Source organism: Apteryx rowi, unplaced genomic scaffold (assembly GCF_003343035.1).
Source record: "Apteryx rowi isolate R43461 unplaced genomic scaffold, aptRow1 scaffold_405, whole genome shotgun sequence".
NCBI lineage: Eukaryota > Metazoa > Chordata > Aves > Apterygiformes > Apterygidae > Apteryx > Apteryx rowi.
The window spans coordinates 165,141-178,204 of record NW_020450580.1 but is presented as its reverse complement, the minus strand read 5'-3'; the positions used below and the strand labels follow the sequence as shown (position 1 = coordinate 178,204).

At 58.9% G+C, this 13,064-nt stretch overlaps 1 protein-coding gene across 1 annotated transcript in view; it reads right to left on the bottom strand.

Annotated features, from left to right (window-relative positions):
* The window catches only part of CELSR3 (cadherin EGF LAG seven-pass G-type receptor 3), a 33,452-nt gene extending 20,443 nt beyond the window's left edge, over window positions 1-13,009 (bottom strand). Inside the window, exons 1-4 of the mRNA XM_026075486.1 lie at window positions 10,270-13,009; window positions 1,927-2,559; window positions 327-549; window positions 70-185 (exon numbers count right to left, since the gene is read on the bottom strand). Coding sequence (XP_025931271.1) covers window positions 70-185; window positions 327-549; window positions 1,927-2,559; window positions 10,270-12,916 — 3,619 coding nt within the window. The 5' untranslated portion in view covers window positions 12,917-13,009. The remainder of the gene's footprint in view (window positions 1-69; window positions 186-326; window positions 550-1,926; window positions 2,560-10,269) is intronic.
* Window positions 13,010-13,064: the final 55 nt, after the last annotated feature.

The window sequence follows — 13,064 nt, the reverse complement described above, 5'->3', positions numbered from 1 at the left end:
GGCTGGCTCGGAGCAGGCCTTCCCCAGATCCCATGGCCCATATCCCGTAACGCGAAGGGCCAAGCCTACCTGTGGAGTATTTCAGCTGGAGCTGCCCCTCGATGATCTCCACCGCCAGGAAGTCGTGCCTCTCGTTCAGGCGCCCGTTGTAGAGCAGGAGGCCGCTGGGCTCCAGAGTGCTAAACCTGGGGCGAGAGAAGGAGCAGGGCGTGCACCGGGAGCGGGCAGAAATCCCCGCTCTCCCACAGCACGTGCCAGCGCAAACCGCACAGGGCGGCATCGCAGCACGGGGACGGGGCGAGACGCGGCGGAGGGAGAGCACTCACGAGAGGGCGAGGGTGAGGTGGAAGCGTTGGCGCAGGCCCCGGAACATGACGAAGGAGCGCGGTGGGAAGGAGCGCGTGGACACCTCGCAGAGCGGCGCCTCAAAGCCGCCCGCCGGGCACTGGCAGCGGAAGCCCCCGTCGGCGCCGTTGGTGCAGGTGCCCCCGTTGCGGCACACGCCGGGCGTGCAGCGCCCCGAGCGGCTGTCCACTTCGCAGTTCTCGCCTGGTGGGGGAGCGAAATGGGAGGCCCTCGCACCTGGGCTGGATGGGACCCCAACTCCAGCAGAAGGAGCAAGTTTGGACCAGGATGATGTGAGAACGGGACAGGAGAGGACTGGTCACAACAGGGCTGGGCAGAGTCCTAAGGGTGGAGAGGTGAGGACGAGCCAAGGGTTGGCTCCCCCCATCCAAAGCGCCTCTGGACGGGCTGATCTCCATAGCTATCCAGATGGCAGTGCAGCCAGCCTCTTTTCCCGTGCCAATCCCAAAGTGCGCGGAGAACTGCTCAGCTGCAATCCTACGCCCCAGGCCCTGCTCCCATTACTTGCTCAGTGGCACACGGGGAGGATGCGGAGACAGCATGAAGTGACAGGGAAACGAGCTCATTAACCCTTCTGCTAATGGCTGTTCACGCTTCAAATGCCGGGGGTTAATTACCACTGACTCTGCTTATCTCACCAGGAGCCACCAACGGGAGAGCAGCTCCACCGCAGCCATCTGCTGCCGCGCTCCCCTGCCTTGCACGGTGCCTGCTGGCGGGGAGAGCATGGCAGGGCTGCTCCCTCCCCGTAGCCACAGGCCACCTTCCCTTGCCCCTGGTTGACAGTAGCCAGCCACAGGCACAGGTCTCCACAGCCTGGTGGGGGCTTGGGGCAAGAAGACACTGGCTTTCCCCCCCAGGGATTCACCCACAACTGGTCTCTGCCCACCTGCATCAGATCCTCCCTGGTGGGGCAGCTGGGCCCAGCCTCCCCCATCCCAAATGGTGGGTTTGCCGGAGTTAAACATAAGGACCCCAAGAGCACCAGCCCTTGCCAAGCAAGACCAGAGTCATCGGGAGAGCCAAGATCCCTTCTCAGCTCCCCAGTGCTCTCCCCTGGGCCAGGCGTTTCTGCCTTGGCACCCCCAGCTCCCTGTGACAGCTCTGCCCCGGGCAGTCCCGGTCTCATGTATCTCAGTCCAGGCACAGCTTTGTCTTCCTGCTCCGTGGACAAAGCTGTCCTGGTGGGGAGGTGGTAGCCAGGGCCCCCAAGAGTCCTCCGTGCCACCTACTTACGAGACACATTTCTATAGCAACCTCAGCCCTGTGCATCCAGCACCATGGAAACACCGAGCGCAGGGAGCAGTGCTGGACCTCTGCGGTTCGGCAGGCAGCGAGGGGCTCCGTCACCCGCAGCCGGGCTGGGGAGAGCGCCCTGCCGCGGCGTAAACTGCCCCGAGCTCCAGGACAGGCCACATCACACAAATCCAGTCCTGTGCGAAGTACCTGACCTCGCAGTTCCCGTCCACCCCGACGCAGAAGCTGCCCGGGACAGACAGCAACCCCAGGAGACCAGCTCACCCAGGGAGCCCCCACCCGTGCCCCAGTCACAGCACTCACCGCTGAAGGGCTGGCGGCAGACACACGTGTAACCCCCTTCCTTGCGGGTGCAGACCCCACCGTTGAGGCAGGGGTTGGAGTAGCAGAGGTTGATCTCCGTTTCGCAGTAGTCCCCAGTGAAGCCCTGAGGGCAGCGGCACCGTAGGCCGGTGATGGGGTGGATGGGCCGGAAGAGGGTGGAGGGGGAGGCGATGAAGGGGGCCGAGCTGTCGAACTTGAGGACGGAGATGCACTTCATGTAGTTCTGGCAGGGCTCCCGCAGACAGACGTTGTCGTCGAAGGGCAGCACCTCCAGCATGGAGGCGCCTGTCAGTGCCATGCGCTTCATGTACAGCTGCTCCTGCAGCTCCTCCGAGCTGAAGTAGTGCCCGCCCCGCGGCGCCAGGGCTGAGAAGCTGACGTTGAGCACCGTGCCACCCACGTCCGTGTCATTCTGGATGTTGAAGATGAAGACATCCTCCTTGGGTGTTGCGAGCACAGTGGCCACCCCTTCCAGGAAGGTGGCCAGCAGCGGGGATAGGAAGCGCTCCTGCCACATGTTCTCCAGCCGCACCGTGATGCTGTTGGCCAACATCTCCTCCGTGATGATGATCACCCGCAGGACACACTGGGCTGTCACACTGTGGATCCCGTCTGCAGGAGGGAACAGGGACACGCTGCAGGTCTTTTCTGGAGATCCTCCTCCCTCCCACCCCGGGGCAGGGCCTCCCAGCCCAGTGCATCCCCGAAAGGCCCGAGACCTTGGCTAGGGCAGCTGTAGCTTGGAGGCAGCTTGGAACCATGGCACAGGGAGGGTAGCAGGCTGCCACCCGCCCTCACCTCGCTGGGCTCAAGGGCGAGTTCTCCGTGTGGTTACACTTTCTCCCACACCTCAGGCTCTCCACTGAGATAACTCTCAGGTTTTCCCCATTCTGGATCTAGGCAGCAAACTGAGCTCCCATGAACAAAGATGCTGGAAATAAATGGGCAGAAGGGAGGCCCAGCAGGAGGCTGAGCAAACACAGGAGCCGATGCCAAGGCCTGGGGTGTTTTACTTCCCTGCAATGCCCTGACCTCCCCTGCCTGCCTCCCCTGTGCTGCCTTTCCCGCGCTCTCTTCCTGCCTTTTCTTTCCTCTCTCCCCCAGGGTCTCCACGGCTTTTTGCCTGTCTCCCTGCTTCCCCCTTTCTCACCATCTGCTCCCCATCTCTTCTTCCCTTGTCCCATCTCCAGTTTGTTTAATTCTCTTTAATCTTTATTTTCCTTGGAAACAAACTCCCTCCCCCTTGGGATCCTGTACCGTGCGAGCGGTCTCCGAGGCACGAACGCGTGGGTGTGTGCAGGCACACACCCCCGCACACTCAGCTTGCCAACTTGCCGGCCTGTCCTCTTCCAGGATTTTGGCTGTTAGCAGCAGTTTCCCCCCCAATGTCAAGCCCACCAATGTGCCAGCATGCCCCGTACTCAGGAGACCAGACCCTAGGAAGCCACAGTGATGAGCTCCAGGGAAGGAGGGCAGTCTGTGCAAAGCCACCTGGCTAGTGAAAGCCGGCAGCTGGGCCTGCTGCGAGCCCCAGGCGTTGCCTCCTGGCCCAGCGCTGCTCCCGGCGACCAGCTGAGCTTCGCACAGTCTCATGGCTACCAGCAAGTCACACCTGTGACCTCGGTACCCCTTTGCTTGTGTCCCCTGCGCTGCCACAAAAGGCAGCTGCTTCTGGGGTGGAGGTGCCACCCCCGGGCACGAGGGCTGCAGAAACGCAGCACCTCCTCGCGGGCCCAGGCTCGTGCTACCTCCGGTCTCCCCCTGCGCCCCGACACCAGCCCTCAGCTCCCCCATCCCCGAGCTCCCGGCTGGACGAGAGGCGCTGGCGCTGTACGCATGCGGGTTGGTCAGGCAACACAGTGCCAGCCAGGACAGACAACCACTCTGCTCCCACTGCAGCAGCGATGCAATTTCGGACCTACCTCCTCACCCCACCTATCCAGCTCCCAGAAACCCAGATGATGCCGCTATCGTTGAGAGTCATACCCTGCTGCGAATGTGGCCAACACCAGCCAACATGGGAGGGAGACAGAAAGACAGATATGACCACATTCCCAATTTCCCTAGGAAGCCGTGGTCAGTCCTGCGCGCAGACGTAACCCGGACGCCTGCTCGTTGTCTGTGGCAGACGAGCACTGCTACCAGGCCGCACGGGGAAGACGAACAGACCAGGCTGTCACCACCAGGCAGCCAAGGCCAGACTGCGCTGAGGTCAGATGTGAAACAAGTTCGGCAAACGCAGGCCAGCCGCTACGCAGCACTGCTCCATCTCACGCAGCACAGTGCAGTTTGGCACAGGCGGCAGCAGGCTTCCTGGCAGCCGCGTGAGCCCCAGTCTCCTGACGAGAAGGAGATGAAGGGCTGGAGGGTTTAAACACCAACCTTCTATCCCCCTGCCCATCCCACAGCTCCCAGCCTCGTGTGCAAAGCGGCCTGTATCGCTCCTCTCCCCCCGCGGCTGCCATGCTGCAACGCCTTTTGATTTCCCTCAGCCCCGTTTGAAGTTTGCAGTGCAGGAGGATTTAAAGATTGAAATGTCTCCCTTTTTTCCCTCCCCCTCTCTCTTTTTTCCCCCCTATCTTTAGAAGGTGAAAGCTTTCCAGAGACCCTGCAAATTCCAGCACAAGCGCCAGCCTCCGCGTCGGTGCTGGAGCTCTGGAGATAAGGCTTGCACAGGGCTGGGGCCGCCAGGGAAAGCCTATACAGTCACCCAGGAGCTAATCTCCTGAAGGAAGGGGGGTTGCTTCCCTCTGAAATCAAACCACTTTAATCTCGCGTGGAAGTAAGGTGAGAAACCTCCTCCCACGTGGCACTTTGCTTGCTCTGAAACGGAGGGAGCAGGACAGAGTGAGCAGAGATTAACCACCAGCCTTCATCCGCCCCTCACAGTTTGCTTGTCTGGCCCAGGCGAGCACGAAGCTCGGTCGGATCCCGACTGCCTCCCACTCTCTCACCTCCAGCAAATGGTTTCATCCGGAAGCAGGAGCAAGGCCCAGGGGAGCACCTTTTGCTCCCTCTGAGGGCTGCTCAGCGCCAGTCAATAGGCAGGCAGATGCCCGTCTGATTTATGGCCGTTATTAGGCCTCCGCTAATGTGATGCTGAGCTCTGGGGCAGGCCAGAGGCCAGCAAAGCCTCCAAGGAGCAAGGAGGCTGTGGCCTGAGAAGAGGGTGGGCTGCAGGGTGCCCAACACCTTTGGCACTGCCTAGGCCACAGCAGGAAAGCCCAAACGCTCCTTTCCCTGGAAGCCTGGGATAACACTGCTATGCCCCCCTGCTCCATGATGTGAGCCAGGGCAAGAGGACCAGCGTGGTGGAGAGGCAACCAAAACCCCTGCAGCAGCATCAAGGAGGGAGAAACAAGAGGCAATCCCAGGATCAATGGACCTGGAGGGCGAGGAAGCAGCGATGAGACAGGCCTGCCCCACAGGCCACAGCTGCTGCCCAACATCTGCTCACGCCTTCTGCTTGGCAGCAGGGTGCAAAAGGCCCGGGGCGCCGCCGGCACTCAACAGGCCTGGAGCTGCTGGGGCTATCATTCAGAGGGGATGTCTCCTCTCTCAGATGCCCTGCTGCACCAGAGGGAGCCAGGCTGGTCAGCAAAGGTCTCCCTGGTGTGGATCCTAGCGGCGGGTGCCAGACTCCCCTCCCTGCCTGCTGTCCCTGTGCTACGAGGGCATGTCAGCTGGGTCCCATGCCAGGGCCACCTTTCAGTCCTCGGGCCAGACAGCTCCCTCACCCCAGACAAGGGGCTCTGCCACAAGCTGGAGTCACCCCCTCCACATGGGCAGGCCAAGGCCCCATGGCAGCACAGGGTCCAGCCCCAGGGCCCTCCCTTGTAAGCTCCCCCATAACCTGCTGCCCACCCTTGGCTTGGCACCCAGGGCTGCCTCCCCCATCGGCACCACGCACAGGGAAGCAGATGGTTAAGAAAATGACCCTCTGAAAACAAGAAAAAAAAACACCAAAGAGAACCCAAAGCTGGCTGGAGGCACTGACCCCCCCTGGGAGGCATTTTAATCACAAATGCTCAGCCTTTCTGATTAAATCCTGTGGTTGGAGAGCTGGTGCCTGGTGAATATTCATGCAGCAGAGCAAGGTGTCCTGGAAACATGCCTACAGAGAAAGGAGAAGGGAGAAGGGGCACAAGAGGCTCTAACCCTGGTGCTGAGCAGCACCGGGTCATCATGTTTGCACTTCCAAGACTGACAATTACCAGTCTTAAAAGCAAGAGGGACAGCTACAGAAGGAAGAGGTCCAAGCAAGCCCTCCCCGGAGTGCGGGATGGGCTACAGACTCTCCCTGCTCCCCGGGGAGAAGGGTGGCAAGGCAGCCTGGGATGGGCTGCTGTCCTGGACTCCTCCAATCCTCCCCCCCAACCCCTCCTTGCTTCGTCACACCCAGCTGCCTCCCTCGCTGTCCTTCCCCACACACACAACCGTTACATGGGGACAGGGATCCCTAGCCGTTGCTTCCCAGCCTGATCAGGCCTGAGGCACCCGCTGCTGCATGGTCAAAGCCACCCGAGCGCCCCTATACAGCGGGGATGCCTGGGCGCTGCCCGCGCCAACTGCCTGGGAATGGAGCAAAACTCTCAGGCCAGCGCTGGAGACCCCTCAGAGGGAGCAGAGTCAGCAATCACCGCTCAGTGCGGGCTGTGCTATGGTCTTCTGGGTCTTCCAGGGCGATTCCCCATCTCTTCTGTCTCCCCACGCTCCCAGAGGATCTGACTTACCAGATAGAGCCCTGGCCAACACTCCCATCTCAACAGCCCCAAGTCACAGGCAGAGATTTGAGTCTGTCCCAGCCGCCGAGCCTGGTGACCGCCTCTGCCGACCACAGAGCTGGCAGTCATTTCCCTGACATATCCAAGCATCACCAAGGGACCCTTCTGTGCAGGTGGGGAAAAAGCAAACACAAGGACAAGCTTCTGGAGGGACCTTCACTTAGTCCAGCAGGAAAGCAAACACAGGCCTCCCCAAAAGGGCTTGGGCTGGGCCCAGGGGAAGTGCACTTCTAGGAGAAGCCCCAGGGAACAGGAACAAGGCAGCTCAGCTCAAAGAACAAAGCAGCAGGACCCCCAAGGAGGAGAACAGGCCCCTGCATTCCATGCAGAGGGATTAGGAGATCAGAGATGGGCTCCAGTGGATTGCTGCCTAGCCTCTTCTGAGCAGCAGAGACAGCGTTAGAGAGCAAAAGCCTATCTAAGGGAAGAGCGCAAGGCCACAGCCCTGTGACACCCCAACCAGCCACTGCAGGGACGGTGATGGTGACACAGGCACAGACAAGGGTGACTTTCAAATTTGGGGCTGAGGAGTAACAAAATGCCTAGTCATAAAAGAAGGAAAGAGTAAAACAAAGAGACTGGTAGGGGTGAGGTGAACATTGCTCACCATTTCCCAAAGGGCATTGACAGATCTCTCAAGGTTTTGATGATCCTATGACAGATGAAGAGATCTCAGAATTAAATTAGGCTGCTCTCAAAGAGCACAGAACGCAAGTGTCCCTCTCCTGTCAACTCTAAAAACCAAGAGATTAAAATATTATAACCAAGAAGACTCCAAAGCCATTTCTTAACCAAGAACCAAAATCCACCCTTCTCTGTGGTCAGCACCTTCTGCTGTGATGGTCCTAACAGGGGAGGAAGCTCCCAAGATAAGGCCTCTCAGGAGAAGCAAAATGAACAAGTTGTGAAGGGCAAAGGCAGCCCTGGGACCCTTCTCTGACTTGAAAAGAAGGATCTGACATGTTCAGACATAGGAGTCGGGACAGATGTGCTCCAGGGGGGTCTTATCGCCAGGCCGAGATTTAAAGCGAGACACATCTTGGATAACTGGGTCACCTTTCAAGATCTGGAGATCAAACCCACCTATTAGCCAAGAGGGGCCTAGGTCAGCACGGAAGCGGGGAAGGTACAAACGCCGGGGACAAGCTCTTGGACTCTGGGCCTAGGGGGAGGCTGTGCATGAAGAGCTCAAGGGGAACAAGGGCAGCACAGCAACCACGGCCCGAGCACTGCTGGGCCTCAACCCTCACCACCAGCCCGACGGTCTGGCCCTTTTAAGCCCGTCTTGGAAGGTTGCAAGCCGACACAATGCCAGGCTCACACAACACACCAGATTCACACCATGCTGCTCACCACAGGCGCAGCCCCACTACCCCACTGCTTGCATCCTCAATGGCCAAGAGCAATTTTTAGCAGACACAGGTGCTCCTGTGCCCACAAGGAGCTGGGGCCAGTTTCACTGCCTGCCAGTCCCACTGGAATCATACTGGTTTGCGATTGCCCAAGACTTCCCTGCCACTATGAGCCTGAGCTGAGGACAAACACAGCTCGCAGCCAAGCAGAGATGGGAATCAGAAAGGCCGCTTGCCCTGTGATTTTGCAGGATCCATCTATGCTGCAGGCTCTGCTTGCCTCAAATGGACCGTAAAACCCACAGGCGGGCAGAGAAGCTGCTCCCTCCTTGGACTACCCCATGCCTCAGATGCTGACTCTCGGTCCCCCGTCTACGTGCTATTGTTGCCGGGCTCCTGCAGAAGGAACGTGCTTCCGAGCAGGCTGACACTGAATGAACAATGCAGCCAACCAGGTCCGAATTTCCTGGCCACCAGCTCTGCAAAACTGCCCCCCCGACCTCTTCTTGTGCACAGCTATGATGGGAGGGCAGACAGGGCTGCCAGCTGGGAGGCTGATGGGGCTTCTAACAATAAATAAATAAAGAACAAACCTGATCTCCACCTCCCCAGCTCCTATCAAAGCCAACAAAAGGCCCATTTTCCCCTGCGCTTGCCCCTCTGCCCAGCACAGCTCTTTCCCTTCCACCTTCTCCTCTCCCTCACAAGCGCACCTCTCCTAGTCTCCTTTCCCACTGGAAGATGACGACACTCTAATTGCAAGGGCCCTCTTGCTGTAAGGCAGCTCAACGCAGGACTTCGGGACGTGCTTTTCTCCTGCCTTTGTGCAGGGTTAAGTGCGCGAGGAGGCAGGGCTTGCATAAACACACTCAGGCAGAAGCTGGAAAGGTCAAAACCACCCCCCATCTCCAGCAATCAGCATGTGTGCATCTGCACCCGACGCCCGCCTGCCCCGCGGTTACAATTAACCCCCAAAGAATCCCAGGCTACTGCTGAGCGGTGCTGCCTGTGCTGGACAGCTCCAACCAAATCCCCACCTAAAATCCACACTCCGGTTTTTGACAGAAACCTTCCCCTCGCTCAATAAGCCAGAGAAAAAGAGATGGTGAAAAGGGAGGTCAGCTGGTAGCCAAGGGTCAGGGGAGACCGGGATTCACGTACAGCCCCAGGCACTCTTGGTAATTCAGTGCCCGGCACCTGCAAAGAGGGGCTCTCGCCCTCCCTCCCCCAAAGTCACTCCGGTTCGGGGGCTGCGCTGACGCCTCCATTTCAGAACGCGCGTCCGCAAGCAAAGAAAGGCTCGCGGTGAAGGCAAAGCTCAGGCAACAGGAAACTCCAGGTCCAAACCCCACTGCTCACAGACAAGGTCCATCCTTGCCCTGCCCTCAGGTTGGCTGGAGGGGACTATAACACTTCCCAAAGCCACCTCAGGGAGTTGTTGTTAGCATCTGCATTCGGATACTCCAGCGACACGCATGATGCGAGAGCTTTAAGCACCTCTTTGAGATTTGTTACAGTTGCCTTCTGTAACACTAAGTTGGATTCAGAAAATTTTAGAAGCCACACCAGAAACCACAGCCCTCAATAGCTGCCATAACCATACTCCAGAATTTGGATCCGAACTGTTTGTTGGTAGTGACACCCTCCAACGGAAGAGTATTTTTACAGGGGCTCTCTCCACACCCCAGTTCAATCCCTCCCCTCCCCAGCAGGGTCGAGCACACTTGGTCCTGGCAGGGAGAAGTCACCAGGGATTGGGAGCAAAGCAGCACACCAATCCCTGGACCAGCAGCAAGGAGGAGCAGCTAGCTTAGCCACCCCGGGGCCAGCCTGCTTCCCTGGCCAGCATCTGATGGCACACATCACGGCTTCACCAGCGACAGCACCTCCAAAGGTGTCTCACTAGCAGCTACAGACAATCCTTGTAGCTGAATAACGATGCTTTGTTCTTACAGACCACCACCAACCTCAGTCCCCTTACAAAACGCTCTCCTAGAGCGCACCCCCCCACTTCTACAACTCCCAGACCATCCAATATTTCCTGATTTGAAGCATCTCCGAATCCAAATGTTGTTGCTAGTCCCTAACCCCCCTGAGATGCTGAATGGGCTCCCTGAGGAGAACCATGCAAAGCCCCCAGAAGGTATCACACTAGTGCAGGCATTTTAAAATTTTTCGCACCCTACCTGTGACAGTCACCAGCATGGAGGCCACAAGTGGACGATTGTTGTCCAATTTACGGCTCAGCCTCAGCTCCCCGCTCGATTGATTTACAATCAACAAGTGCAGCTCATTTCCCCGTTCAAACGTGTAGAAGAGGCGGTCAGACACATCTGGGTCATAAGCCGGGACCTTCCCTATGACCCCAGAGGGGAAGGTGTTGGATTTATTGGACACGTAGTTATTAAACAAGATCTGGAAGTTCTTGAGAACAGGGCTGTTGTCGTTTTGGTCAATGAGTTTGATGTGGACAGTGGCCCTGCTGACCAAAGGGGCAGAGGTGGCCTGTACTACAATCACGTACTCAGGTTTTGTCTCATAATCCAGGTCTATCAAGGCTGTGAGCTCCCCAGAAAAGATGTCCATCTGGAATATCTCAGGGATATTGCCTTCCACAATTTGGTACATGATCTGGGCATTGGGTCCCTCATCCGGGTCGACTGCTGTGATTTGGGCCACAACAGAGCCTACAATACTGTTCTCCTTCACCAAGACCTCAAACTCTTCTGCAGGGAAGACGGGGGCGTTGTCATTCACATCCTGAATGGTAACCTGAATATGGACAGGCGTTCGTTGAGGAGGGATGCCTCTGTCCACAGCATACGCAGTCAACTCGTAGACAGGGACATTCTCGCGGTCCAGCCTGCGGACAGTGCGAATGATCCCAGAGGTGGGCTCTATGGTGAAGTCTCCATCCCCATCCTCCCCGTTCTGGAAAGTGTACTGCACCCGCCCATTGGTGTGGGCATCCCGGTCGGTGGCAGAGATCTGGAGCACGCTGGTGAAGGGAGGTGCGTCCTCGGAGATCACACCTTGGTAGTGAGTGCTGACGAACTGGGGGGCGTTGTCATTCACATCGTTCACCATGATTTCAACATAGGTGGTGTCTGCTTTCTGGGGGATCCCATTGTCCTTGGCCGTGATAGCCAACGTGTAGGTGACCTGGTCCTCATAGTCCAGTTCTGCCTGCAAAGTGATGGCCCCAGAGTCTGGATCAATGCGAAACTGAGGGACATTGTCCTCGAGGTAGTATGTGATGCGGGCGTTTTCCCCCACGTCATCATCCGTGGCACTGATTACCACCACAGTACTGCCCACAGGCCGGTCCTCATTGATGCTCACAGAGTAGTGGGCACTCTGGAACACGGGCCTGTGAGTGTTGGCATCAGTGATGTTGATGTGAACATGGCAGTTGTCCCGCAGGGTGCGGTCAGAGGCCGTCACAGTGAGCACGTAGCGCCTTTCCTGCTTGTAGTCCAGTGGCAGGGAGAGAGTGATGAGCCCCACCCCACCCTGCGTGCTGATGGAGAAGCGGTTCCGCGTGTTGCCTCCCGTGATCTGGTAGGTGATGGCACTGTTCACATCCCGATCGATTGCCGTGACACTGAGGACACTGGTCCCCACAGCCGCATCCTCATTCAGGCGGATGAAGTACTCCTTCTGGGTGAATTCAGGGCGGTTGTCATTGACATCCATGACAGTGATGGTGACACTGGCAGAGGCGGATAAAGACGGAGAGCCATGATCCCGAGCCTCCACCCCAAAAAAATAGTGCTCTATCAGCTCCCGGTCCAAAGGCCCGCTGACCGTGATCCACCCTGTGGCACTGTTCACCACAAAGGGAGTGTCGGCTGAAACTCCCGTCAATTTGTACTCCAGGCGCGAGTTCTCGCCATAGTCCGCGTCCACAGCCTGGATGTGGATGACAGAGTGGCCGAGGGGGGCGTTCTCCAGGACGGAGATTTGGAAAGGGGTGCTGACAAAGATGGGGGCATGGTCGTTGATGTCCACCACTTGGATGCTGGCCATGCCGGTGTTATTTGACAGGGGAGGGCGGCCCGCATCCTGAGCCCGGATCCTCAGGGCATACTCACGCTCCACCTCGAAATCCAGTGGGGCCACCACCTGTATCTCCCCGGTGACACTGTCGATGGAGAACTGGCCCCGGCTGTTCCCGCTGATGATGTTGTAGTGGACCAGTGCGTTGTTGTCCTTGTCCAAGTCCGTGGCGGTGACGCGCAGGATTTCCGTGTGGGGCCGTATGTCCTCCCTCACCTGGACTATGTAGCGCTTCTCACTGAACTGCGGGGTGTTGTCATTCTCGTCGAGGACCGTGATGTAGACCTTGACGGTGGCAGACCGCGGCCCCGGCTCCCTCCCCTGATCGTTGGCCTCCACCACCAAGGAATACCTCTCCATCTTTTCCCGGTCCACCGGCCCGCTGGTGGTGATGAGGCCGGAGCGGGGGTCGATCTCGAAGACGGCGTGGGCGGCCCGCTCGTTGACGAAGCGGTACCGGATGTTGGCGTTGGGCGGCGAGTCGACGTCGGTGGCCCGCAGCTGCAGGATGGGGTAGCCTTCCTCCACGTTCTCCCGGATGGTCTCCCGGTACTCGCTCTGCTCGAAGACGGGGTCGTGGTCATTGCGGTCAACCACGGCAATGGCCACCATGGTGGTGGCCGAGAGCCGGGGTGCCCCGTGGTCGGCGGCCGTCACGCGGAAGTAGTGCAGCTCCATGCTCTCGCGGTCGAGGGCCTGCGTGGTGGTGATGAGCCCGGCGCGCGGGTCGATGCTGAAGAGCTCCCGCGAGCGGCTGTTCATCAGCGCGTCCATGGAGTACACCAGCCGCCCCGCCTCGCCGCCGTCGGGGTCCTGGGCCGCCACCGCCACCACCGCCGTGCCCGCCGGCTGGTTCTCCGCCACCTCCGCCTGGTAGTTGTACTGCGGGAACAGCGGGTGCCGGTTGGGGGCCGCCCGCCGC